The sequence below is a fragment of the Natrix helvetica genome, assembly GCF_964273705.1.
Source record: "Natrix helvetica genome assembly, chromosome: 3".
NCBI lineage: Eukaryota > Metazoa > Chordata > Lepidosauria > Squamata > Natricidae > Natrix > Natrix helvetica.
This window is the reverse complement of record NC_138549.1, coordinates 810,217-838,102: the sequence shown is the minus strand read 5'-3', so window position 1 is coordinate 838,102 and position 27,886 is coordinate 810,217. Positions and strand designations below refer to the sequence as shown.

Below are 27,886 nucleotides of genomic sequence, written 5' to 3'. Positions count from 1 at the left end.
CCAATGTAGTCAAAGGCAAACAAATATCAAAAGTTTCAATCATTTTTTATTTTGCTGTACATCAAGAACTATTGTCTCTTGGTTCACATGATCAATATCGACAGGTTTATGATGTAAGATTTTATTCATAAATAATCCACAGTAAAAGAGGGGATATGGTATATTTTCCTTTAATGATGTGGTATTTTATATAATAATTTAAGCTTAGAAAGATAAAAAGGATTTTATACATATTAAACACAAAGCACCACTAGCATCACACACTAAAATGTCTTTCAACTCAGATCTTGCATAACTGGTGATGGTTCAAAGCTCTTTTCCAAAGAGAATCCAATTCCCTTCTAGAAAAAAACAACGGTGGTTTTGCCTCGTGCTAATTGTTAAAATCTATGAAACAGCATGAAATTTCTCTGCTACTACAGGAGATGATCTACAAGCCTGGTTTGCCAGCTAAGGCATTTTTTAAAATCGCTGATTTGCCAATGTGGATTCATTTCCCTTTCAAATCTCGATAAAGGAACGATACTGCCCCTCCCAGTATCGAGTGGAGTGTAGAAGGGCCCACCTGACTGAATCCTTTACACACACACACCTTGCCTCAGTTTCCTTCTAGGGCTGGGGGGATCCACTCTCAAAAAACTCAGAGGGCCTTTCTTAGGTTGAAGGTTCGCTGATTGAAGCCAAAAAATCCAGCCTCCCCCCCCCCCTCTCTCTTTCGGCAAGGATCTGGCTTTCTGATCCTATAATGTTTTTTCTCCGTGATTTCTTAACCTTTTTTTTTTTTAAATCACAAAATTCACTCAGTAGTTGTTTTTTCTAGGACATCCTTGAATATTTATGGAACCACACACTGCACCGAGAGAACATGTGCTCTGATCAGCCCTTGAGAGTCTCCGGAGCATTTTAACAGCCAGGGAAGGGAGCCTATGGAAGCCTATGGATCTAGGACTTTCCCAGAGGGAGGGAGGGAGGGAGGGAGGGAGGGGGGGGGCTCTGAAAGGCCTAATTCCAGCTCCAGACTCCAAACGGGAGAAAGTGAACCCATCCAGCTTGCTGGCAAAGTGGTAGCTACAGATGGAAGGCAACCGTTTGGATGCAGAAATCTGTGAAAAGGGAGGGAAGGTGCAACCTTAGTCTGCAGCCCCCAAATCTCTGGACTTCTTGGGGGACCCTGGAGTGATCCAAAGAGCTTTGAACGGCTGGATTCAACCAGTTATGCACAAAACCTAAGGAAACTGTACCTATCAACACAAGAGTCTACATCCAACTATGGCCAACCCCGGGGACAAAACAACCCTAGGCGTTCAGGACAGAAATAAAAGCAATTATTTTCAGAAATAAAGGGAGGGGGAAGGCTTGCAAATGCTCTTTGCCGTATGAAATATGAATATCAAATGTTTAACATTCTGCATCTGAAGATTATTACCAATTACCGCTTCTCAGACTTTATTTCTGAAAATTAACGTTTATTGAAAACACAACCTCTTTCCTCTTTTATGCCTTCAGCTCTCTTATCCTATACAACAATTTTGCATTTAAATCCAACTGATATTTACCCTTATCCACCAGAATGTGTGTGTGTGTGTGTGTGTCTATACACATGTGCAAAGTGCAAATAGTTTGCCTAATAGTATGCATGTTTTCCTAACACCAATTTATCAATCCATAAATACAGAAAGTTGACAATTATCTGTCCATCGTCCTTTATGTCTCCTAAACAAAGGCAGAAAGCTGTGTTATATCGAGACAGGGGGCTAATTCATGGAAACTGTCAGCAGAATTGATGCTGGGACTGGATTTGTTTCAAGTTTTAAACAGAATTCTGGCAATTTCTATATGCGAAACAAGAGGCCCACCACTTGCTCCCCCGTTAAAAAAAAAAAGATATGGGCCATCAGCTACAAAGGTTCTTTGCTCAGACCTGCTGCTAAAGCTACAGAAGCTAGAATGCAAGAGAAGCCAACCGGAGGGAGCCCTCTGATCTAGGACCAAGGTGACCATGTTGAGAAGCCAACTTCTCTGCCTCTCTCTCTCTTCACAATGGAAGGAAGGAAGACCTTCCCATCGTTGGTAAAGGCACTGAAAGTCACCCAAGAGGACAGAAAAGGGGCAAGTCTTCTTTTCCCCCTCCAGACCATCATAAATAGATCCCAAATCTTCTCTGAAGTTCACGCTTGTGAGCAACTAAGGGTCACATGTGAGTTGCAGCCGCTCCCTTCTCTTTTCCAAAAGATTAACTGAGTTACTAACGCCATCATGGCCAAAGGGCAGGTGGGGTAGCTCCCATCTCCCATCACCTTTGTGTTCAGTTGCCCCTCCAAACGCACAATCATCTGCAAAAACGACTACACAAAATGAGAGCTCCTCACTGCGTTCCTTGCTACGTTACCAGCCAAAGTTTGGACAAAGGAAGGTGGTAGCAATGTGGAGCTAGAAACGGGGAATGGAGAGGATAGAGATCAACTTACACACAAGGTGAGCACCAGACCACAAAAATCTTAGGGTCTACATTATGAACTTCGTCACCGTGATGCCTCTGGAAGTTGTGCATGCACACAACTGTTTCCAAGAGCCGCTTCCAGTCTAAAACAGGCAAGACGTGTGTTTAGCTTGGGTGTGGCTTCCCACCAAGTGCCCAGGTTTGACCAATGTACTTTGTAGCATCAAGTAGCTGCTGCAACCTGACATAATGTGTGAAGTGCAGCTGTAAGAAGGCTCAACCGTTCCTCCTGCCCTCAACACAGGGATTTTCTCTGGGATCCAAAGTAGGCACTTGGATAGAGAGTACAGTTGTGCTCCCTTTCGCTAATTGGTCACAGGAATAAACGGGCAATAAAAAAGGACGTCCCATCCCACCTGCCATGAAGAAGTCTGCTTTTCTCCATGGATTTTTAAGTTGCTTTTCCCCTGCCATCCAAATCCAGCTGCAGACACACTCCTCCTCCTCACACAATGAAACGTATTTCAAGGAACTTCTCATGCCACCAGATGCTGCTTCAGTGACGTCCCCATAAAACCAACACCTATCACAACTGGAAGAGGAGTGTGTAGAATAAATGGGCTAAGTTTGCCTCCTGCCTATCAACAGCACTAAGGCGGCAGCTAGAAAATGGGGACAAATCTATGAAGGGCCAAGGTTTGCAGTTTTAATTCCTCCAAACTGGTGTCTAAAATACATTTTCTATTCATTCAGAAACCAAACCTGGGAGGCCCAGGGGGTTGATTCGTACTGCAACTCAACGAAAGAAAGGCAATGCAAATACCGATTCTGAGTCCTGACAAAACCCAAGCGTCAGAGTTGAAGACAGAGGAGTCGTTCAGGCTCACACAGCCAATTTCATCAGCCTCCATTTCTGGGCCCAGACTTGGAATCCCCTCCCCCGGTCAGAAAAACATAAGCCCCTCCCCCTAAACGCTTTCAAAGGCTGCTCAAGAAACTCTGCCCAGCGCAACGACCGACAAGATCAAAAGCAAACTAAGGAAGATCCTTATGAGCAGCCTTCAATTGTCATGATTATATAGGCAATTTTTATGATATTTCCAGTATGTTGAATTAGTTATTTCATACCCAAGGTGAAAAAAAATATCCTGATTAAAGTACACCTATTATATAAACAGTGAGACTTTTTTTTTTTAACACAATTTCAAAGTTGCCTTGTAGCCAATTGATGTCTGGGAGTCCAGGTTACGTCTGAGTGAAACTGGATCAATGGATAAAACCGAGAGAAAGATTCATGGGATTATGGAGGGATGGGAGACTTCAAACCCTTTCTAAAACGGTGTGTGTTGATAGTTAAATAGCACAATATCTTTTTCTCTTTTTTAACACTGAGAAATCAACCAAGCCAAAATAAAAATGTTCCAGAAGGTTTTTGTTTCTTTTTAAATTAGGGTTGCAGTGCAATTCTACACGTGTTAACATCAAATAATTACAAAACTTTCAGAAACCAATTTTCACCTGGATTTAGCCATTTTTGAGTGGTTTTGGAGATTTTTGCGGTAGAGATTTTCACTTTTCCAAGAAGAAAAAGGTTATTATCTCCGTGACAAGCAAAAGTAACATAGTTTAAAAAGGAGTAGTGATTCCTTGTGCATTGCAAAGAATTTTCTGATTTAGATCACAACCGGGAGACAAAGGGACTGAATCAACCCACCAGGCCAAAAGAACCAACCTCACGGCAGAAGATGGGCTGATTTCTTAGAAGACCCAAACCATTTCTACTGCATGGAATGATCATTTGTCTCCCTGGGGTCCAAAAATTACCTTATCTTTGATTAGTTGGGAAAATACCAGGGTGCTTCATCTCACCACTACTAAGTGCTGACTCAGCCGCACAGGAGGAGGAGGAGGAGGAGGAGGAAGCCTTCTTCGGTGGAACCGTTGAACCATTGAGGCTAGTTCTTCACCTCTGCAGCTTCCTTCTCTGCACTTTCCTTGGTCTTCTCAAGCTCTTCCACTTTTTCTTCCTTGTGCAGCAGCGATACGATCTCTGCTACTTGCTTGGTGGAGATATCGATGTCCTCCTTGTCAATCAATTCGATCACCTAGGCAAGCATTTGAAAAGGTGAGGATTACGAGGGCCACTTAGGTTTACTTCCTAAATATTTTTGAAAAGCTTGAATAGGAAAGTAAAAAAACCAAGTGCCTTAAGCAGCAAGTTTGTTCCTAAATTCTGCCTTTCTCAAGCACAAAATAACAGAAAACGCCATCGTTTAAGAATGTCAAAAGGCGTTTTCCAAAGAAATAGGCGCTTTCCATGAATGGATATTGTTATTTGGACAAATAGACAGGAGCACCAGCTTTTCTCCTTACAGGCAGCCTTCATCCTTAATCATAAACATTTCTAGGAATTGAGATCCGCACAGCTGAAGGGATCCACGCTGCCACATTACACTGCACGGACCCAACAGTCCGAAGTCAACTCAGGACACATTCAGGGTGGTCCAGGGTCGGCTGAGGGAAGCTTCTGCTGGGCTCCCGGGACCACCAAAGCAGCCCCCTCGATTCGCAGGCAGAACCTCTGCTCAGCGGACTCACCTTGACCACGTCATCTAGGTTGATCTTGCCGTCCTTGTTCTCATCCAGCGCCTCAGCCAGCTTGTTGAGTTTCCCTTCGGGGATTTCCTGGAGCTGCTTCATCACGTTAATAAGATCCTGGATGCTGATGAGGTTCTCCCTAAATGGGAAACGCAGCCTGTAGTGAAGCAAGCGGTTACTACCAAGAGTCAATCTGTGCGCGCAGAGTCTTTGTATAACCCATCTCTCGCTCATTCACATTTATTTGCCACCTGGATTTGGTAAGGAGGAAACCAGGGACAGGAGAGCCTCTCTGAGACGAGGGCAGCCTATGTTTTGTTCCTCAAAGCCTGGTCAACGAAAGAAAAAAAGCCCTTCCTTGAACGGACTGCAAGGATAAAAACTCCTCTCCCAACCACTCACCCCATGGGGCCACTGGGACCCCCGCTCAGCTGTTCCCCGAGGGGTTTTTGGTCTGTCTCCAACTCCTGAATGATTCGATCGATCTGCCCAATCATCCGGTTCACCCTTTTGGTCAGCCTCTGGCTGGCTTTGGATTCCTCAACGATGTCTTCTGGGCCATTCTTAGACAGTTCCCGGATTTCTTGCAAATCCTAAGGATGGAAGAGGAGCCCCTTTTTTTACACCATAAATCTTTTGATACTAGAGAGGGGAGGGGGAGAGGAGAGCCATTGGGGCCCTCTCGGTCCTCCGAAGACGCAAGGGCTCCACTCGGGGGGGGGGGGGGAGGCAGCTGTCTGTGCCTGGGGCAAATGCTCAGCCTGCCTCTCAGCCCGCGACCCCTGGCCGGTCTGAACGAGGGACAATGCCCAGGACTGAAGGAGAGCCAACAGGGCCGGTGACTCTGCTCTGCCCTGTGGTGAGAATCTACAAGCACTGAGAGAAACACACGAAGGCGGCTGCATTTTGAGCCAAAAGGCAACCAGAGCTGCCGTTCAAAACAACCGAGCAAAACCCGGCGTCTCCTGGGGCTGTGAGTGACCTCCGTTCCCCTCAATCAGAGCTGGGAGACCTAGAAGAGGAGCCCCCCTGGCAGCAGCACAACTGATGGCTGGCGCCCATCTTCCTTCAAAACGGCCCTTGATCCCTCCGGCCGCCTGACTTCCCCTCCGGCCTCACCTCGCTGTACTCCTGCACGTCCTCCTTCAGGTCCTCCAGGTCCCCCTTCTCCTTTGTGAGCAATTTCTTTTGTTCCTTCAATTTAGTGCAAGCATCGCTTAGCATGTCAATCTCTTCCTTTGTTATTTCCTCACCCTGAATAAGTGGAGAAGGAAAAAGAGCATTAAGCCTCCCTTGTCCTCTGCATCCTCCTGCCCGCGTAACAGACATTATCTACAAGAGGCTCTACGGGACATCCAGGGATCAGAGGGATTGAGGGGCAAGGGACGCTACAGGGAGGGGAGGGGAGGCCCCGGGTCTCTCTGGATGCCAGTCCATGAATGCAGCGTGAATCTTCCCCGTGCCATATTCAGGAAGAGATCGGTTGCGATGGGCATTATTCTCAATATTTCGTAGACTCGCTCTGCGTAACGTGTAACCGTCTATTTATAGATATAAAAGAATAGGCTCAGGTACAAGCGGCCCATGCCTGCCTCTCTGGCTGCACTCCCAATTACGCTACAAATTACAATTTCATGTTTTTCAGAGAAATGAGTGAAGGTGGGCAACTCTTCCCTAGTGGTTTCCGGCTGGATTTTCACTTGACACCTCCCTGATTATTTGGAAGAGACCCCGTGGAGCCCAGGGCTTCTCCTGGCCGTCTGCCATGGATCTGGGAGAGCCCCAGGGACCCCGGCAACATGGAGCTTAGCCTCACGGAGGCACCTGCGCCCAGTGAAACGCCCGGAGGATGGGGTCCTGAGCCAAGGGTACTGCTGCTTTACCCCCAAGCTGAGAGAGCAGGACGAAGGTGACAGACAGGACTCTGGAGAGGAGCAGCCGGGGGTGGGGGAGGGGGGAGAGATGCTTTCACCCAGAGGCTGGGAAGAGGGTCTTTGTTGGTACAGTCAAGTAAGCAGACTGAAGACCAGGAGGCTGCTGATTTATGAAATTTTAGAGTCCACAAAACAATGTTTCAAATTTTTGTGGAAATAGCAAATACTCAAGTGAATGTTAACAAAAGTTCTATTTACCCACAAATACTATATAAATCTGGGTAAAGCCAGAACTGAATTTTTCATTAAATTGCAAAAATAGTTGACAAACTTACTTTATGCTGTGGCTAAATCCACCTACCTTCTTGTGCCTTCCCCGCATCTCCTTCTGCACTACAAACTTTCACAGACTGAGTTACAAACTGTCTACCTTATGAGGTGTGCTACGCTAGGATGCAGCCCACTATGCAAGACAGGAAAAAGTTATAATAAATGATACTATTTGCTATGGTACATTATAACCATTTTATCCGTGCCTGCAATATACACAAAAACACACAGCGTTATAAGCACTAATATAATTTCTTAGCATCCCAGAAAAAAACCCGGTATCACCAAAAGAACCCCCAAATTAAAGCGAACCTTTCAGGAAGCAAAACAGCATACAAAACAGAATAAGGCTTACATTAACACTAGACCGCTGAATTTTTAAAAAACACACAGATTCCAGATCTAGGTAACTTTTAAGCTAAAATATTTTACCGAGAGATGCTGACAAAATGAAGCAGAAAAGGTGAATCTACATTAACTCTGAAAATGTTCTGTCCGGTTTGTGAAACCGGTCTAATGGCGGCACTTTTTCCCCCTTTTCTTCCACTGCGTCTGATTCTCAGAGGCTGCCTTGAACACAGATCCCTGAGGTTTTCTTGCAAAGGTTTTTCAAAAAGAGTTTGCCGTTGCCTCCTTTGGACGGGGGGGGGGGGGGGGGGGGACGACTGGTCCAAGATCCCCCAGCTGGCTTTGTGCCTAATATGGGAGTAGATCTCACCGTCTCCCAGCTCCTAGCCTGATCCCACCAACATGGCTCTCAATTTGACAATGCTTTTGTTGATTTTCTACCAAGAACTCTCCAACAGATTTTCTACCAGCATCCTACAAATGAGGGCTCCTTAACCTTTACACATGTAAGAAATCACATCTGATTCTATTTCCTGGAGAAATTTCTCTCTGGAGGAAGCCAGAGGCGAGATCTCCTCTTATTTGGATTTTTTATAACTGCACCAGTCTGAAGATGTTATCTAGTCCTTACTAAATGGTCGTCTGCTATGATAAACGGGCATTTATCAAATCCTGGGAAGTTAAAGGAAGCTGCGTGCTCTCCCACTTCCGTTTAATGTTTGCATCCAAGGTCCTGGTGGTTGCTTAGGAAACCTGCCCGCTCATCCGCTTAGGTTGACAGGCAGGCATCTCTCCACCTACTCCACGTTCAGTGGCTAACTGGGCCACCTGGCCAAAGTCTCACAGCCAGGAGAGCTTTGGAGGCTCTGGGAAAGAAGATCAATTAAAGAGGGATTATAGTAAAAGTCAGGATTATCTCCTTCCCAAAGAGAGCAAAGGCTCACGCAGGCTGCACAAACGGGCTCAGAAGGAAGCAAGCCTCGCTTCATAAAGGGCCTGAGATGGTTTCCCAGAAAATTGCTGGCGGAAGAGTGCATGTTCCTTACACACTCAGCCCCACAAAGTGGCACAAAGTGGCACTTCCAAATTCTTCTCTGACAGGTACAATTCTGCAGAAGAACGGGGGACTGTTTTGTGCCCACGGCTGTCAAATTATGTGAACCCAAACAGACAACCCTCCTCCAATGGAAAGGAGCGTTGGTCCTACCTGAACGTTCTTCTCAGCGGGAGACAGGAGGGTCCAGGAGTGGGAGTTCAATCCTTACTTGCCCAAGAGGCTGAGTCAGAATTGAAGCCACGCCTCCAGCTTCCCCCGCTGACTTCCAATTCCGACGAGGCGCAGCTCCAACTAGGGAAAGCGTCGGAGGCCCAGATGAGCCGCCCGCAATTCCAGCCAATTGATGTTATGAGTAAGGTCTGAAGGGGACCAGCGGCCCTGTGCCAATTATGTACATCCGTGGTCAGGGTGCGCCTTTCCAGCTCCCTGAACAGGCACCCCTTAGCCAGACCATTTCAAGGAAAGCCGCACCTGAGGGGGTACCTGAACCCGAGAAGGGGAGGCGCTGCGTTTACTCCTTTGGTACGGCCCAAAGAAGGGGCCCAGCATGGAGCCTCCCCAGGGGACCAGATCAATACAAGGTATCATCTTCCCTAACAGCTGGGACAAGGTGACGATAGGCACCCGCCTCTCCTTTTGTACCTGCCAAATCAGTTTGACTAGGCTAGCCTTGCGATCCTGGGAGAGGAAAACCACGGCGGCTGTGGAATCAATGACCGCCCCCAAAGGCAACAGCCTGGTAGAAGGCCGCATATGGCTTTTCTGGAAATACACGGAAAACCCATACCTCAGGCCCAGATCCCGAAGGGACCGTTCCGGGGACTCCGCCCGGAGGAGGATGTCGTCTAAATAACAGTGAAGCCTGATGGGAACTGTTCTTAGATGAGCCGCCAGGACCTTCCTGGGAGCTGAAGACAGCCCAAAAGGAAGAGCCCTGTACTGGTAATGGGTATCAGCAGAGGAAAACCGAGGGAACTTCCCCTGTTTGGGAAAAATTAATATGTGAAGATAGGCTTCCGTTAAATTAATAGATGTCAAATAATCGCCTTCCCAGACACCCTCCAGGATGGATCGAAGGGAAGCCATCTTAAACCGTTTGTAAATTAGGAAACGGTTCAGTCTTTTAAGGTCAAGAATCGCCCTCCATCCTCCAGGCAACTTTGGAACCACAAAAAGGTTCGAATAGAACCCCTTGCCCCAGTCCTCCCTTGGAACCAATCCAACCGCCTGCACCTCCACCAAATGGTCAATGGTCTGGAGCATAAGCAGCTTCTTGGCTTCACTTTTGGAGGACGTGGAAGTTCAAAAAGAATTCGGGGGGATGGAGAGGAATTCCAGCCGTAGGCCAAATCTCACCGTATTCAGGACCCAGAAGTCCGATGCAATACTCTCCCAACGGTCGGGAAACAAAGCCAACCTGCCACCTAAGGGAGCCCCCAAAGTCCGTTCATTTATTTCTGCGGAAGGGGTGTCTGCCCCCCAACCCCGCAAAAGGGCCGTTCACCCTGGGACTGAAAACGGGACCTAACCCTGTAGGAAGACCTGTCCTGTCCCCTATCCTGATGTGGCTGGAAATTCCTAGTCTGGCAATGGTAGTCAGGGTCAGAAGCCCTGTAAGGTGGCCTGCGTGTGTAAGGTGTACACTTGTGTTCCTGCTTCTTGGTCGTGGCAGGCAAAACCTTCCGTTTGTTCTTATCTTCCATAAGAAAAGGGTCCAGGACCTCACCAAACAGCCTCTTCCCAGCATATGGACCCACCGCCAGCTTCCACTTCGCCTTGGCATCCGCCTGCCAATTCTGGAGCCACACCGTCTGCCTAGCTGAAACAGAGGAGGAAAGCGGCCTGGAAGCAAACTTAGCGGCCTTCAAGGTCCCATCAGCTGAAAACTGGGTCGCAGCCATGACCTTGCCGACGTCCTGGAGCAACCGTATGCCGTGCGCTGGCACCCGCTCTTCCATCTGCCACGTCAGGGTGGCTCGGTTGAAGAAAGAAGCCGAGGAGGCGGCCTTTGTCGCCCACGTTGCAGCTAGGAAAGTCTTGCCTAACGCCAATTCAGTCCTCTTATCCTCAGCCTGTCCACCACATCACTTGCCACCATAGGCGTAGGCAGCCACGGGGGCATCCACCTCCGGCACATGCAATGCTTGAGAAAAATCAGGCTCCATATTATAGAAACACCTGTCATTCCCACCCGGGGTGGGGAAGGTACCTGGTTTGGCCCACTGCTTCTGCATGACATCCAGAAACAGCTTTGGCGTGGGAATTTCCTCCTTCCGAGCTGCGGGCTCCACAAAGGAACGCTTCTTCTTAGGCGCCGTCCTCCGCCCCCTGCTCCTTCTGTTTGTCAGCCTCCATCTCGACGGCTGCAGTACCTCTGGCCTTGAATAGCAAGGAACGAAACAAACTAGGAGGAAATAAACCGGCAAAAGCTGGGACATCAGGTGCCAAACCTTCGTCATCAGAGTGTTCGGTCTCCTTTTGTTCCTCATCTTCCTGGATCGAAACCTCACTTCTCAAGGAGGGGGAGACCGCTCTCTGCACCCTGCCCGAGCGAGCGACTGGATCCTGTACGTGTCTGCGCTTGGCCACCACCAGCTCCGCATCCACCTGGCCAGAGGAACCACCCTGAAGGGCTAGGCCATGCGCAATGGCTCAGCGAATACGGGATTACGGGATTGGATATTATCAGGTAGGTCTTCAGATTCACCCACAGTATTGCTAGGCCCAGGCCTGGGCACCAGCTTATGCCTGTGATCCGATCTGGGGGCAGCATCCAGGCAAGCAAATGGTTGACGCTCATCATCCATGTCCTCCACCTCCGAAAGGGGTGGTGAAATAGAACTGGCCCTTGGAGACCCAGAGAGCCTCGGGGGGCGGGGGGGGGGGGAGGGAGTGGTGCCGCCCTTAGAAGGAGGGGGATCTTTCAGAAGGCAAGGGGGCCTTATCTCCACCCCCCTGCTTGGACTTCTCCCCAGGCCCTTTGCCTCCCTGCTTGGAGGTAGATTGCTTTGTCAGGGTTGGAGGATCTGAGGAGGAAACCTTCCTCTTCCTGGAGCTTTTGGGAGGAGCAGCATGTTCCTTTTCCTTCTGCACCGCTCCAGAGGAGCATTCCCCGGGGGAATCAGCCATCGTAAATGTGGAAAAAAACAAACACACTAGAACCAGGCCCTGCGACTGCTGCTCAATCTGCGACCTTCTCCACAGATACCGGCAATCGCAACGAGCCACGTGGCTGAACAAGGTGCAAACAAAATGGCCACCGCCCTCGTGACTCAGCAGAGGACTTCCCAAAATGGGTGCCACCTCGTGGCCACCAACAAAATTGCCACCGCCATGAGGTTCTATACTCACGTGGAAAGCCATGCAACCACGACTGGTGTTCCCGGCAAGGAAAAAATGGCCCCGAGAGCTCCAGATCAGCCGTGCAGCCGCCACAAGCCCTGCAGAAGTACCAGCGCTCTGACCGCGCTCCCCTCACCTGTTGCATCGCTGGCAGCCTGCTATTGCCTCTGAGAACCAGCGGCAAGTCAGAGGGAGCTCACAAATAGGCGACCACAATGGGAAAATGTAAAAGGACACAGCAGCAAAGCCCCGATAGCCAGTGCAGCCAGCAGCACCTTAGTAAGAATCCTCCGGTAAAAGCCTCCAACAGGCCCCCGGCTCCAATTGTCTCAGACACAAACCGAATATGGTGAAAAAGAACTTGTGAGCCAAGTCCCGCACCATCCATCAGTCAAAGTGAAAGAGGTAACTTAAAGGAAAATAACACTAAAACTAAAATACTAACTCACAGCAATGAAAAAATGCATCTCTTCTTGGGCAAGACTGAGTCGGAATTGGAAGCCAGCAGGGGAAGCTGGAGGTGTGGCTTCAATTCTGACTCAGTCTCCTGGGCAAATAAGGATTGAACTCCCACTTCTGGACCCTCCTGCATCATCAGCTGGAGAAAGGCTCAATGCGATCTTTTCTCTACTGCTTCCTCAGAAATTCAATCTGAGTGACTTAGGCCAATACTCAGGGGCCAATTGCCCCCCCCTCCTGCCACCTTACAACTAAAAATAGATTTAGTACAACTAGAGACAGAGGTTTTGTTAACTACACTGAACTCCTGGCCAACCCATCACTTTTCCTTGTTTGCTCTTACTCTCAACAGCATGGATGGTTTCCAACAGAAATGGAATTGCAATAGATATTTACAACAAGCTCTCTTTCCCAGGGTTTACACCTCCTGACCTCCTGCTTTCTCAAGAGTGAGGCGGGGGCAAGCCCACTCCCCATAAGCAGCACAGTACGGATAGGGAAGGACAGACTGATCTAAGCAGAGTCCCAAATCTCTTTTTACCCAGACATAAAACGTCAATACCTGCCAAGTAGGTATTTCACAGATATTAGGCCCTGCTCACAGAAGAGAAAATGTTGCTTTGGCTCATTGGAGTAGTCCTTTCAGTGCTGTTGGAGGGAAAACAAAAACCCCTCCCTTCTGAATGTTTATGCTCCAGAGATCAGGGACTGATAAGAGACAATTGAGCACGTTTTTGGTTCTGCCCATTTCACACGGATATTCATATCAGTGTCCTTAGTTTTTCCAATTGCACCTTGATAGCAGTTCTTCCAGAACATAAAGAGGCAAAAACCTCAGGAGTCTGAAAGATTCATATAGGACTAAATATTGATATCTTTGTTGGTGTACAGCTACTAAACGTTATTCTCCTTGAGCAGCAATAGATAAAATGGCCTTTGTCCTATTTTTAGTCGGCAGCTATGGAAGACGGTGATCGATTTCATTTTAAGCAGCTTAACTGAAGCTGACTTCTTCTGCATTTTTCTTAGATCGTGCTCCAAATTCTATCTTTATTTCACGGCGGTGCTGATACTCTTATCTTATGTGGGGCGGTTTTTATCAGCCCAAGGCTGCCCAGCTTACTTTAAGTACTGGAGCTGGAACCTTAAGTAACCAGCAGGGAATGGATCCAATGAGCCCGAGCCTTCCCTGTATCTCTTATCATGGGATGTATCAGCTCCTCTGGATGGAGCAGCCATGAACTGCTTCCCGGTTCCCCTTGTTGCAGGATTTGCGCTGAGCTTCCCAGCGTGACCTCGTGGCCATCTCCCGCCCACCTAAGGTGTTACCTTCGTGCCTTCCAATACCGGGGCCGTATCTGTCAAAACCTCTGACTGCAGGGCTACATTCACTTTTGCCGGTTCTCGTTCAGCAGTGGCATCTAGAGAGACTTTGTTCAGAGCTGAGGGATCCAGATCTACTATCACCTCCTTCCGAAACACAGGAAACACAACAATTAGACACATTTCAAACAGGGTTTTACATTGGGGGTTGCTAGAGGGATGCATGGAGTTTTCACGAGCGCTTTTGGAAGAAGAACCCCAAAGCCTCATTTGGCTTTCTCTCTTTGCTTCATTTGGAGGATTTACATCCTGCCCTTCCTCCAAGAGCTCAGCATGGCATCCATGTCGCTGCCTCCTCTTCCTCAAACCTTACGCCTTCCTTACTCACCCTTTCCGCCGCGTGAAGAGTCTCTTTGGCTTTCTCAGCCACTTCGGAAAGCTTCTCCAGCTCTTTCTCGTGGTGTTCTTTCCTGATGGCCTCCTCTTCTTGAAGAGTTGCTTCCAACCTGGCTTTATTGTCAATCTTTTCTCCTTCGACTTCTGCCGCTTTCACCTGAGCCTCCTTTGCCTTTTTTATTTGGAAAAACAAAAACAATGTATACATACAGGGAAACAGGACTTTCCTAGAGGACGCTAAGACTTGGCTCTGCAGATCAAACAAGCCAGTCCCTGCAACCTGTAATAATCCTATTCTCATCATCCCCAATGGAGACCAGCCAGAAGCTCTGAGAAGACAACTAACAGGATGCAAAGAAAATAATCCAGAAAGGGGGGGAAAAAAACCTGCAGTCCTCCACTTACAGCCATATTTGAGCCCAACTTTGATGTCATTAACTGAGACATAAGTTAGGGTTAAGTTACACAAGTTATATAACTGAGTCACTGCAACCGCCGTAAGTGTGAACCAGCTGTCAAGTGTCTGAATTTTGATCACATAACCATGGAGATACTGCAATGGTCATAAGTGTGAAAAATGGTCATAAGTCACTTTTTTCAGTGCCATGGTAACTTTGAACAGCCACTAAATGAACGGTCATAAGTCGAGGACCACATGTACTAGACTGCAACATGGGCAACCTCCAGCCCAGAGCCAAGCATGTTAAGCGGCCACATATAAGAGCAATAAGGTCAGCATTCAAAGTGGATTAAAAAGTCCACCTACATCTATTGCCTTTCTCGAATGTTCAAATGAAAGAAACCACATTCCTCCGTTACTTTTAAGATAGATGTAAATGCCCTGGAGGGAAGGGCAAGAAGTGGCAGAGGGAATATGAATGAACGGGTTCTTTGGAGATTGCAGGGCTTCTCAACCTGCGGCCCATGGAGCCCAGAGGGGGGGCTGCGATGTTGTCCCAGGGGGCCTGTGGGGGCTGAAAGAAATGCTGTGATTTAACTCTTGAGCTGAGCCTTGGGGGCGTCAGTGGCCGCAAAAGGTCGCTAGAGGGGGTCCGTGGTGAAGAAAAGTTTGAGAACCACCAAGATGTTGTGCAGAAGAGAGCTTGGACTAATTGTCTAGGTGAGACATAATCTCTGTGTGAAGAGACCAATTAATATCACGGCTTGTCCAGCCGTATTTTTAGTTCCCCAAGATCAGCTCTGCTAAACCTCAAGACAGACAGTTCCATCACGGCAAGCTAAGCCTTCTTCCATCCACTCTGTCTTGGTGTCCACGGAAAAGATACACAAGTGGCTCTTGTGGGGGGAGACAGATTGCCTTGAGCAACCAGACTTCCCCCAAACATGAAATAATGTGAAAATGTATTCCAAAATGACCGAAAGAATTCTAACACAGAAGTCAGATAAAAGTGTGGGTGTGGAACACCGAACAACGGATCCCCCAAAGGTGTAAAATTCCTAATGCTACAAATGCGCCCACCGCTTCCAAGACCGCTAATTCGTAGACAAAAGCTGGCCATGTAAAGGAAAGCATACCACATTCTCTGGGAGAATTTGCAAAGTCGTTTTCAGCTGGTCAGCCGGAGACAAAGTTTCTGGGAGGTACAGCGCTCTGGATAATATAAGCAGCGAAGTTGGGATTTGTTGATTCAGATGCAAGTCCAACCACTGCAATTAAAAGATAAAATATCATAAGTTTTTGGTTTGATGCAGAGACCATACTAAAGCAATTACCCCTTTAAAAGAAGGTCTTTGGGGGCGGGGGGTTGTTGAAATTAGATCTTAACAGGCAATATTGTTTTCAAGTGGGACACACAAAATGGGAAATACAATCATTAAAAACTGAAATAGAGGTCCTGTATAATTTGCCTCAGAGCAACATCTCTTCTCAAAGTAGGGTTTTTGGATAGCACAAGATCGTGGCTGGAAAAGCATTAGCAGTTATACTATACTACACAATTCAAATATTATTGAAAACAGACCCACAAAGGCCAGAAATGATCAAGTCCAGGGTGCTAAAAGCTATGGCAATCTAGCTGTTCCACAGACAGAGTTCCAAATTTTTTGGGGGAAAAAAGTAGTGAGTTGCTAGGGATACCATCATCCTGAGTATTCCATTGTGTTTTTATAGATTTCATAAGCGAGAGTTTGTGAAAAGTTTCGGCAGGCAATGCAAATTCCCAAAATTACTAGCAGAGCTCATCCCTTTGATAAAATCTCTTTCCAGATTTGATCAAAGGACAAGCGTCAAAATAGAGATCGGAATTGCCAAGCAGAGAGAGACAGAACTATATCCTCTGGGTTATTGCTTAAAAATCTGAATGCCTGCAGGAGCCAGGCCTCCCCCAGCAGAGGCAGAAAGGTTGGGGCGTTCCAGTCAATAAGCAAGGTGTGGTTTTCTTTCTTCCATTCTGGCTTTAAAGATTTTTGTGCATATGCATGATTGTGTATACAGACACACCATCTGCAGTTCACAATTTCAGGCTTGAATTAGAACTGAACCCTGGCAGTTTTTAGCAGAGCTTTGCTGGTTCTTGAGCCATTCTCTCTCATGAAGAATTATTCTCGGTGTTTCTGTGCGTTAATTGTTCCTGTAAGGATCCAGGATGGGTTTTGGCCTTCCGATACTCCTATAGCAGATGAAATACCTGCTTCAGCTGATCCTTTAACCGCTCCTCCGTGACGCCCAGGGCTCTCATGCCCCTCGCTCGGCAGGCTGCTTGCAACTCTTTTACTGTCAGGCTATCCATGCCCTCCTCAGTGATCAGCTAGAGAGGGCGAAAGATGAACAGCTACAGCGCATAGAAACTCATTCTCCAAATAGTCAGAAACAATTGTTATAATAAATAGCTCCATTCATTTGTTACCATAGCTCGCAACCATTCTCCGCTTGAGCCCTCCTCCCTGGCTGGCATACCCCACCACATACACCGTGATTCTAAAATTAATTTTCTTTTCCACAACAGAGTTTCTTTAAATAAACTCTAGACAAAAAAGATCCCCTTACTTTATCGTCTGCTTTGATACTTCTCAGTCTCATTATTAGCTGGAAGCGAAGGAAGTTGTTTGTTCCGATTGACTGAAGTTCTAAAAGTTTACACAGAGCAACCAGCTGGGGCCTTGTGAGGTTGTCCAGGGTCAGCTCGTCCTCAAACAGTTTAGAAAACCGTAAAATCTCTTCGTTGCTTGGCCTCTCACCAGTCTCGCGTATCTGAAATTAGAAATGATACGCTAGAAAGTCTTCAGACGCTCTCTGGAACTCTTTCCTCAGAAAGACAAGGATTTACTCTGAGAAATATTAACTATTGTATCAGATGTGTCTATTATTCTCCGCTTGAAAACCTAGTGATAAAAATGTAACAACATAATTTAAATTTTCAAGACAAATTAAATACCTTTTGAAAGAAGGTTGAGAAATCCTTCGTAGCATTCCCTTTAGCTGCTTTGTTTTTTAAGGCAATCTCTTCGATAGTATCTTGAAGAAATTTAGCCACCTCAAGCTTTACTCTCAGTTCTTTCTTCAACCTCTCTTCCTAATAAAGGGGAAAAAGCATTTTAATAGAAAGCTGGTCCAGGCGTTAAAAATTCATTTCCTGCTATGTCTGCTTTGGACACTATTAAATATTGGAGGAATACAATGTTTAGCAGCATTCTTACGTCAGCTCTTCTAGTTATTGGAAACCAAGTCCAGGTAAACGAAATGGGTTTATTCCCAATTAAGCATGCAAGCCTGCAGCTTTGCATATGATTATCTAAATGAATTCAACTGCTTCATCCAGGTATTTTCTGAGCCCTCTGGCTAAACATTAGTTCATTTGCATTTAAGGTCCTTCGCACGGGGGTTTTCTGAAGCCAACTTCCCTAGGTCTAGGCCGAAGTGAAGGACACGCCAATCCTTTATTCCGCGGTGCCCCTTTGAACAGTAAGCCCACTTTAACAAAGATGAACACAGAGTTATGGGAGGGAGGGGTCTGCAGACAGCACGGGCCACCTAGCAGGGGGGAGGGGGTTGAAACACTTAGGACCACCTGTTCAGGTGTGCAGGTCAGCGGGAATTTTAACCAGGGATACGACCACTCTTTTCTACATTTCTACAAATGCTTTCCGCTGTAATGGTTACCTTCTTAGATTTGGTCTCAAATGTCGAAGGAAGCATATTGGGGAACAACTTCAAAGCTACGGGGAGCAAGAATTCCATGAAGGGAACAACGATGAAGACGAGGAAAGGGACCAAGCGAAAGAGGTCGGCACAGATCCGAAGGAACTGCAAAGAAAAAGGTAACGCTTGGGTTTATCGCAAAAGGAAAACGAAGGCAGGCCACCCACTATTTCTTCGCATCTTGTAATTCCTTGATTTCCAGTGTTTCATTTATTTGGTACCAGAACTGAACGTCTGAGGTGACTCTCTCTGAACATTAAAATATCTCCAAGGGCTTGTTAATATTTTAGTTCCTCCTTGGTGTCCCTCCCAAGAAGAGTGCGGTGGGCAGCATTACCTGTCTGCGCTCCCGGCGGGTCATGGAGCTGCCGTGGAGGATCTGCCAGAGCATTCTGGCGGCAATTATGGAATCGATCCACAACAACCGGAAGCCGTGGTAGTAATGCTTCACCTCATCGACAATCTTCTGCCCAATGGATTTTTTAATGACAGTTTCTTCCACTGCTGGACTATAAATGGGGCCCCCTTCTTCCAACTTCTTGTTTTTGTCTTTCAGGGACTTCAGGGATTTTTCTATGACAGAGTCATCGTTTCTGGATGCTGAAGAATGCCAGTTCCTTACTGTAACCAAACAAGGCCCCGAACCTCCCCTGTGGGGAGAGGGCCACTGGGAGTCAAATGCTCTCAGGGCCACCCCCTGCCCTTTTTCTGATCCTTTTGTCCAAGCGTAGCTGTCTTTTGTACAATAAACGTAAGGTGAAATATTAGTGCAATATTTAAAACGGGCAGGCCTGTAAGAGAGAAAAGGCAGATTTTAATATCAATAGTGCATGCTATACTTTTCATCCCATTTATTTCTACGGTGACCATGAATAAAAACTAACTGTATGTTTGAGAAGCTTCCCTTTGTTCTCCACAAACTGAAGTGTCTTTCCTCACTAGGAGACTCTCATCCTGGGAAAGCAGGACGGACGGACTCTTTGCAGATCATCTGGCAAAGTCCTCCACGACATTCTGATCGGCAAGCTAGTTAAGTGGGGGCTCCAAAATAAGTGGATACATAGTTGACCCCAAAATCTTTGTCAAAGAGGGCCGATCAGTGGTTGCTCACTAAACGTGAAGAGAGGGTATCCCAAGTGTCAGTCCTGATAGAAGTGCCATTCAACACAGGCATCAATGACTTGGCCGAAGAGGGGAAGGAAATGTTCAGGCAGAAGCTGTAGAGTCCACTGTTGAGGATGCCTAGGTTTCCCTTTTTTCCCTGCAATCTATTGACTGGACTTGACAGCCTCAGTCCAACTCTATGATTCATTCACACAAAGCATGCATATAATTAGACGTTCCTAAGGATACCCACCGCTGCTACACAACTGAGTCCGTGAAAACACAAAGCACTATGATAAAGGGGAAAAATGAAGAACCGAAAGGGGAAATGCTTAAGTGTTAGAAATTCTGAGTTTACTGCTTTGACGTTCAAGCAGCAAAGCAAGAGGCTACACCAAAACTCTGAAGAAAAAGTGTTTGATGAGAAAGTCCCACAAAAACTAAAAATTAGCAGGTTACTTGACTCAGCAAACGGCACCTTAGTTGCTTTGTCTGGGTTCAAGAACAAAGGAAGACAAACATGTCCAAAATACCTTCCTCCTCCTATTTTTCCCACAAAAACGACCCTGTAAGGTGGTTGGGCTGAGAGAGGAACTGGCCCAAAGTCACCCAGCCGGCTTTCATGCCTAAGGCGGGATTTGAACTCTCAGTCTCACACTTTCTAGCCTGGCACCACTAAATGGATCTAGTTAGGCTACTTAACTAGAGTTCCTTAAGTTATACTTAAGATAAGACACCCACAAGGAATCCCTTACCTATAAGGCTAGTCTGGGAGAGCAAAACTCCTCTCCACAGAGCTGGAAAAGGAACTTCTGCTTGGTGCAATTGTCGGGAATTCAGGGTAACTTGAGCCCAGGGCTGCAGGAGCAGGATCCCTCAGGAACAAAGGCCGACTCACTTAAGGCTCTCCCTTTGAAAGGAGATGCCCCAGTCAGGGATGGTCGCAATGGCAGCCTCTTGCCCAGCAGAAATGGGGGTCTGGGGCAAAGGAAGCCCCCTGACAGAAGCAGAGGTAGCTTGGGAGTAGCCAGGCTAAAAGGGAGGCCGGTGTTGACTGGGCTTCTCTGCTCAGGGGGCGGCCAAAGAGGGGGTAGAAGGAGGGGGACCCAATTTCTGAGGAGCAGCAGCAGCAGAGAAAGCATTTCCCATCTGGGAAAGAAAAGCCGTGCAGGCGATGGAAGGGCAGTCGAGTGAGCCAAGAGAGTGCAGGGGGGAAGCAGAGCCAGGCTACTCTAGGGCTGCTGCCATCTTCTCACTGGTTCTTCCTTACATGACTCAATTCTTTCCTGGCATTTTCTCTCGTCTCTTGGAAGGACATTTCTGGGATTTCCCACTAATCTATAATTGCCTCTTATGAGGCTACAGGAAGGGGGGAAATAATTTTAGGGCTGGGCTTGGGATTATTATTATTTTTTAAAGCAGAACGTTGTGCCAGTGGCTTTTGTTGGCAGGCATGGGAATCAGCGGGAGAGAAAGAAAATAGGGAGGACAAGATCAGGAGCATGGAGTCCTCAACTTACAACTGTTTGCTTAGTGACTGTTCAAAGTTACGATACTGAAAAATGGGACTTATGACCGTTTTTCACAGCTACAACCATTGCAACATCCTCATGGTCAGGTGATCAAAATTCGGCCCTTGGCAGTTGCAGTGTCCCGGGGTCATGGGATCCCCTTTTGCGATCTTTTGACACGCAAAGTCAATGGGGAAGCCAGATTCACTTAACAACCATGTTACTATCTTAGCAACTGCAGTGATTCACTTAACAACTGTGGCACGAAAGGTTGTAAAATAGAGCAAAACTCACTTAACCAAAGTCTCACTTAATAACAGAAAATTTGGCCTCAAATGTAGTCATAAGTTGAGGACTACCTGTATGGCCTTTGCGGTCATACAGCAAAATAAACACAAATTTGATTCTATGAAGCAATTCAAAGGCACAAGCACCCATAATTGTAAAAGAACCCAGGGTCTCTTTTTTTTTTATTGAAAAAGTTTTATACAAGCATATTTTCCCCCTTTAACCCCCCCACCATACAGTATAAATCCCATACAGATACTATACCCCTCCCCTCCCCCCAGCCCCCCCTAAAAAAAGGAATTCAAATATTATACCAATTATTTTACCCCCTCCCCTCCCCCCGTCTAAAAGTAAATTACTCATTCACATATTATACCCCCTCTCTTCCCAGCAATCACAATGTAAATTTCTCTTAGAATAATAATAGCCCATCAATCCCTTCTTCTAAACTAATTTAACATATATAAATCATAATATAAATTTCTCTTAAAATAATATTTCATTAATCCCATCTTCTAGTATATTTATACATATATATTACCCCACCCTCCACCCTAACCCACCCCCACCTCCCACTCAACCCCCCCCCCTGACTTCCAGTATACACCACTCTAGTGATTCCAAGCATCCCATGTATTATTTACTCTAATCAACTATCAGTCTAAACAATCTTAGCTAAAGGCTACATAATACCTCCTAGTCTGATACTTATTCTGTATATAATCAATCCATTTTGCCCATTCCTGTGTATAATTCTCCTGCTTCTGATCTTTTAAAAAAGCTGAAATTTTTGCCATTTCGGCGAACCCCGCCACTTTCTGAGTCCATTGACCAATTGTCGGTAAAAAATCTTTCTTCCAATGTTGCGCAATCAGCAGCCTAGCTGCTGTGACCATATACAAGGCCAATTTTGTTTCCCCTTTAGTAAAAACATTTGCGGAGTAAATTGTATTCTTTTTTTCAGTACATTTTGCATGACCCACCATATTTTTATCCAAAAAGCCTTAACCTTATTGCAGGTCCACCATACATGAAAAAAGGTAGCATCTAGGCACCCGCATCTCCAACATTTTGGTTGAATATTTGGGTACATGCATGATAATTTTTTAGGATCTAAATACCACCTGTAAAACATTTTATAAAAATTCTCCCTTAAATTCTGTGACTGTGTAAATTTAACATTCTGAACCCATATTCTTTCCCATGTTTCCAACATAACAACTTCACCAAAATTCTGAGCCCATTTAATCATACAATCCTTAACCAATTCACTTTCTGAATCTCTTTCTAACAGTACATTATATATTCTTTTAACTTGTTTTGGGGCAGTCTCTTTTATCTGCTTAATCAGATCCACTTCTTTATCCATAAAACCAACCCTTCGATCTTCTTCCCATCTCTTCTGAAGCTGTATATAATGTAACCAATTTAAAATAATTCCTTCTTCCAACAGTTGTTCCAAAGTTTTTAACTTCCATTCGTCCCCATCAGCGATAAGCACATCTTTGTATAAACAACCCCCGAGTGACTTAATCATAATCTCTGGGTCTCTTTTTATTGGCTGTGATGAAAGCTTTTTTTTTGGGGGGGGGGGAATTCTAATATAATTTATGCACAATTCATTTTATTAAATAACTAGATGGCTTACATTTGATGTATAGGCAGAAAGACAGCATATAAATATGTGCATTTATATTGCACCCATTTTTAAATTTTCTTTCTACACAAGTCTATTACTTCATTATTAAATCTCCACCTACTCCTAGCTACTAGCCAGATAATTTGCATGGAAGAAACCTATAGATTTCTCTATTCTATGGACATCCTTCTCATCTCTTAAAAAATAATTGTTTCTGTTATAGTAAACTGTCCTATAACTATCTGAACTTACATGTACACTTAGGATACACTGATCATAACCATTCCTAAACGAGATTAACTCCAACAGCTTATTTGAAATTATTTTTTTTTCTTTCAATAAACTTTTTAAAAATATTCTTAAATGCACACTGGGAAAATGAAGATGCATAAATCTTACAGAATAATCGCTTTAATACCTATTCATTATATCTTACTGTGGTTTGTCATTAACATCCGATATAAACCTCTGATCTCTATATAATGGCTTTATCTTTATTTCTTTTATAGATAGTACAAGCAGGATAATAAACATTTTCTACTGAAAATAAACACGTAGATTTCTGTAAACTCCCTTCCCTGTAATTCTATAATTTTCCAAACAAGTGATCGTTATTTCCATCCTTCCTATCCTCTGGGAGAGGGAAAATCGGCTTGTCACTCTCGGATACTACTAGGCAAAGCACCAATAATCCTTCAGGCCACCAATACCTCTGTAGCCCCTGTGGCTAAGATGATGACAGTCTGAAATTGTAAATATATAGAGGACCACTCTTTCACTTCCTGTGTATGTGATGGCAAAATTGCTTTGCCATTTTTTTTCTGGACTGGACTTTTGGAAGTACATTTCAAAATTATTCTGCTTCTTGCTTTGCACTACACGTTAAGAAACAGTTAAAACAGTAACAACTTTATGGTTCAAATTTAAACCTGTCCGTACTAAGACAAAATAGACTAACAATCTTAAGGCAGGTATGTTATTTACCCAAAATATGTCCACACCCCTTAGGAAAAGATGAGCAAAATCCTGTGCCCTGCCTGGCTTTCCCCCTTATCAACCTGAGGTGAAATCCAGCTGAGACCAGAGTTCCTCTCTTTGGAATAAATGTGGACACATCTCCAACATCATCTATGTGAGCATATGAACATCTGCATTTTGCCAGAAGTTATATTCCATCAAAGTCAAAACAAAATCCCTTAGTTAAGAACTACTGACTAAACTGTACTGTCTATAAAATAAGTTATCTTCCATCTTAATAAGAAACATTGTCGATATAGGCGCTCAATATCCAACACAAACAATAAAAATAATGGAGAGGAATGAAATAGAAACAGAGAAGACTCCACTGAGAAGGGAGGAAACAAAACCGGATGAATCTGGGAAGTTGCAACTGAACAGAACTGGAGAAGAAATTAAAGAGAAAAGCCTATTTCCGTACTGTAAATAGGTAAAGGAGCCACACAACCATCACCACCCAATCCAAGACTAAACTTTAAGCCACACCTCAAAGAATGTTTCAGTCTTTTGTAATTATTTATTACAAACATGTATATATACCAACTATTTATAAGACACAGGTAGTTTTCAGATGCATCCTCCATTCTGTGAAATGTCCAAATAAGCAGGTTACTCGTAGTAGTGTTACAAAGATTCGTACTTACAAGTCTTTTATTAGCCTCATGGAGGAACAGTTAAGACAAGCAAGGTTCTCCAAGTGACCTACAAGTAGGAAAAAAGCAGTCTGGGTAGGCAGGCCGTCCAGAAATAGATAAGAACATTACACTTAACAGTCTGATATCAAAATAACTTTCACATCCACCCACTATTCAATACTTCAGGAACAAATAATGCCGGTTAAGAGAGATCAAGTACAAGAACCTGTAATGGATTTTGTTAGAACTCACAGCGGCAGAGATTACAGTCAGTCCTCGACTTACAACCACAATTGAGCCCAAATTTTTTGTCGCTAACCGAGACATTTGTTAACTGAATTTTGCCCCATTTTACAACCTTTCTTTACACAGTTGTTAAGTGAATCACTGCAGTTGTTAAGTTGGTAACAGGGTTGTTCAGTGAATTTGACTTCGTTTGTCAGGTGGTCATAAATGAGTCAGTGGCCAAGCATCTGATTTTTGATCAGGTGATCATGGGGACGCTGCAAGGGTCTTAAGTGTGAAAAATGGTCATAAGTCGATATTTTTGAGTGCCTTTGTAACTTCAAAGAGTCATTGAATGAACTGTTATAAGTCAAGGACTACCTGCACTTAAATTATAAAAATTCAGAGCTGAGCCTGATGAATTCTTTTTAAAAAAATCAGATTAACAGAGTTGGAAGGGACCTTGGAGGCCCAAGCAGGAGACCCTGCACCCTTTCTGACAGATGCCAGCCCAGCCTCTTCTGGAAAGCTCCCACAACTTCTGAAATTCTTTTCTGTGCAGAAGGACAACGGGTGTCCGAATCCAATGCCAGACTGCGCAGAAAGTAATTAAGGCAGCCTTTACTGGCCCCACATAAACCGCAGGTGCCCTAAAGGTGTCTCTCAAAGGGCCAGAAAACCTTTTTCCCTGAAAAAAAGAGCCTGAAGGGATCGTGTAGAACAGAAAGGCTGGTCCTTGCCAGTGCCCGGCATTAAAACCAGAAGCCCCGAGGCGAACAGGGGAAGGATAAACCATGGTGCTAATATCTGCACGGTTCCTTCTCCTGCCAGGCAAAGGAGCCGGTGGTGATTCCCCGCTGGGTGTTTATAGCCCCTGTGCAACCAGGCACTGACTCTTCTACTTTCACTGGCCTGGAACCCTCAGCAGGCACAGGCTTGACTTGCAACAGTTTATTTAGGGCACTGAAAAAAGTGACTTATGACCTTTGTTCACATTAACGACGGTTGAAGCATCCCCATGGCTCACGTGATCAAAATCCGGACGCTTGGCAGCTGACTCACACTTACGACGGTCTCGGCGTCTCCGGGGTCACAGGACCCCCTTGGGTGACCTTCCGACAAGCCAAGTCAATGGGGAAGCCGTCTTGTCCCCTCAACAACATCCGGCTCCAGCGATTCATTTAATGACCGTGGCAAGAAAGTGGGGCAAAGCTCACTTAAGTGCCTGGCCCCAGCTGTCAAATCGTGGAGGTAAGTCGAGGACCGCCTGCGTTTGTGCCCGGCCTTTGAGGGGGTGGGGGCGCTCCTTCTAAGGGGGGGGACGACCCCGTCCCTCCCCCCCCGCCTGCTCTGCCCCCTCCTCCCGAGGGAAAGGGGGGGGCTCCGGCTGCCCCGTCGTTCCTGCCGGGAGGGAGGGAGGACGTGTGTATGGATCCCCCGCCTGGCCTGGCTTTATAAGCCTCTCAGAGAGGCATCCGGGGCCTTCGCGGGCAGGCCGGGATTACCTGAGGAGACCCGGGGACATCCCATAATAGCGTCCCGGGAAGGGCAGGGGAGGCTGCGGGGCCCTCCGGGGAAGCAGCTCCGCCTCCCACGGACGGGGGGGGGGGCTGTCCCTCAACCGCCCCCCACCCCCACATCACCCCCCTCGCAGCCCCCCCTCACCCACAGACCCTTCCCCTGTGGGGCCCTCTGCCTGCCCCGGGGGTCGCCCGCCCTGCGCCCCGAGAAGGCTGCCCTCCTCCTCTTCCCCCGGGCCTCCCTCCTCACCTGCCGCGGCGGCCTCTCCGCAGCCCGGCCGGGGCAGTCCCGGCGCCCTCCGCGCGCATCGCCTCAGCAGCACGAAGGCCGCCATGCTTGGGCCTGCCAGCCGGTCTGCGCCTGGGCGGGGGGAGGAAGTGGCCGCGGGGCACGCCGGGAGGTGGAGTCTTCCGGCGAGGGAGGGGAAGGGAGGGAGGGAGGAGCACGTGCTCCGGCCGCCTGGCCGGGCGGAAGAATACGGAAAGGGCCGAAAGAAGGGACCTCGGAGGTCTTCTAGTCCAGCCCTCCACCGTTTCAGACAAGTGGCTCTCCGGCAGGCATGGCGCCCCCGCAGCTGCAGGACTCCTGCGTGTATCCTTCCGATTTCTATGGAGAGTTCCCCGATTGCTTCTCTGTACCCCGTGACTCTCATTCAGTGCTGAACCTGGTGATTCTTGACGAATGTACCTTGTCTTTTTATGCACACTGAGAGCATCTGCACCAAAGACAAATTCCTCGTGTGTCCAATCACACTTGGCCAATAAAGAATTCTATTCTATTCTATTCACAAGCCAGAAATTCCACTGATCAATTGTTCTGTCGGGAAATTTCTCCTTGCTTCCAGGTTGCTTCTCTCCTTGATTAGTTTCCATCCATGGCTGCTTCTCCTGCCTTCCGGTGCTTTGGAGAACAGCTTGACTCCCTCTTCTTTGGGGCAGCCCCTCAAATATTGCAAAACTACTGTCCCCACTAGTCCTTCTTTTCTCTAGGCTAGATATACCCAATCCTGGCAACTGCTATGTTTTAGTCTCCAGGCCTTTCATCATCTTAGTTGCTCTTCTTCCCACTTTTTCCAAAATCTCAACATCTTTTTATATTGCGATGATCAGAAGTGGACGCAGGATTCCCAGCATGGTCTTATCAAAGGATTATAAAAGACTGCTAATAATTCAGGGGATCTTGACTCTCTCCCTCTCTTAATGCAGCCTAGGCTTTGCATGGGCTTTTTTGACTGCTGCCTGGGGCTAGAAAGGCAGTCTTTGGCTTACATGTGACAGGCCTACAACAACCATTCGTTCAGAGACTGTTACCACAGCATTAAGAAAAGAGACTGACAACCAGCGTTCACACTTATTATGGCCATTGCAGCATCCCTGTACTCACACAACCAAAATTCATGTGCTTGGCAACTGACTCATGTTTATGACGGTTGGAGCGGCCCCAGGTTCACATGATCCTCTTTTGCAACTTTCTGACAAGCAAAGTCAACGGGAAGACATTCACTTAATGACCGTGTGATTCACTGAAATGGAATGATTCAGTTAACTGGCAAGAAAGGACACAACATGGAGCAAAGCTCACTTTGCTTAGCAATGGACATTTGGGAGGCAATTGTGGTTG

General features: G+C 46.4%; 1 protein-coding gene across 2 annotated transcripts; it reads right to left on the bottom strand.

Moving 5' to 3' along the window:
• Positions 1-28: 28 nt before the first annotated feature.
• Positions 29-26,666, bottom strand: LETM1 (leucine zipper and EF-hand containing transmembrane protein 1). 2 transcript variants are annotated; one of them, XM_081947893.1, is made up of 14 exons: positions 26,516-26,666; positions 24,530-24,587; positions 18,664-19,117; positions 18,288-18,431; positions 17,563-17,700; positions 17,175-17,378; positions 16,816-16,935; positions 15,704-15,835; positions 14,160-14,339; positions 13,778-13,918; positions 6,158-6,292; positions 5,441-5,631; positions 5,039-5,195; positions 29-4,545 (listed from the first exon to the last, which is right to left on the bottom strand). In XM_081947893.1, exons 1-14 carry the CDS (start codon positions 26,598-26,600, stop codon positions 4,396-4,398), a joined length of 2,289 nt encoding a protein of 762 aa, XP_081804019.1. In that variant the 5' UTR covers positions 26,601-26,666; the 3' UTR covers positions 29-4,395. The 2 variants fall into 2 exon arrangements, with proteins under 2 accessions (XP_081804019.1, XP_081804020.1); XM_081947894.1 differs by having other exon boundaries at positions 5,039-5,177.
• Positions 26,667-27,886: the final 1,220 nt, after the last annotated feature.

Coding starts and splice junctions, on each gene's coding strand:
- LETM1 (XM_081947893.1), bottom strand. CDS start 26,600: ATGGCGGCCTTCGTGCTGCTGAGGCGATGCGCGCGGAGGGCGCCGGGA. Junction 19,118..24,529: donor ATGAGGCTAATAAAAGACTT/GTAAGTACGAAT, acceptor TCTCTCTTACAG/GCCTGCCCGTTTTAAATATT. Junction 14,340..15,703: donor AAATTCTCCCAGAGAATGTG/GTATGCTTTCCT, acceptor CAAATAAAAAAG/GCAAAGGAGGCTCAGGTGAA.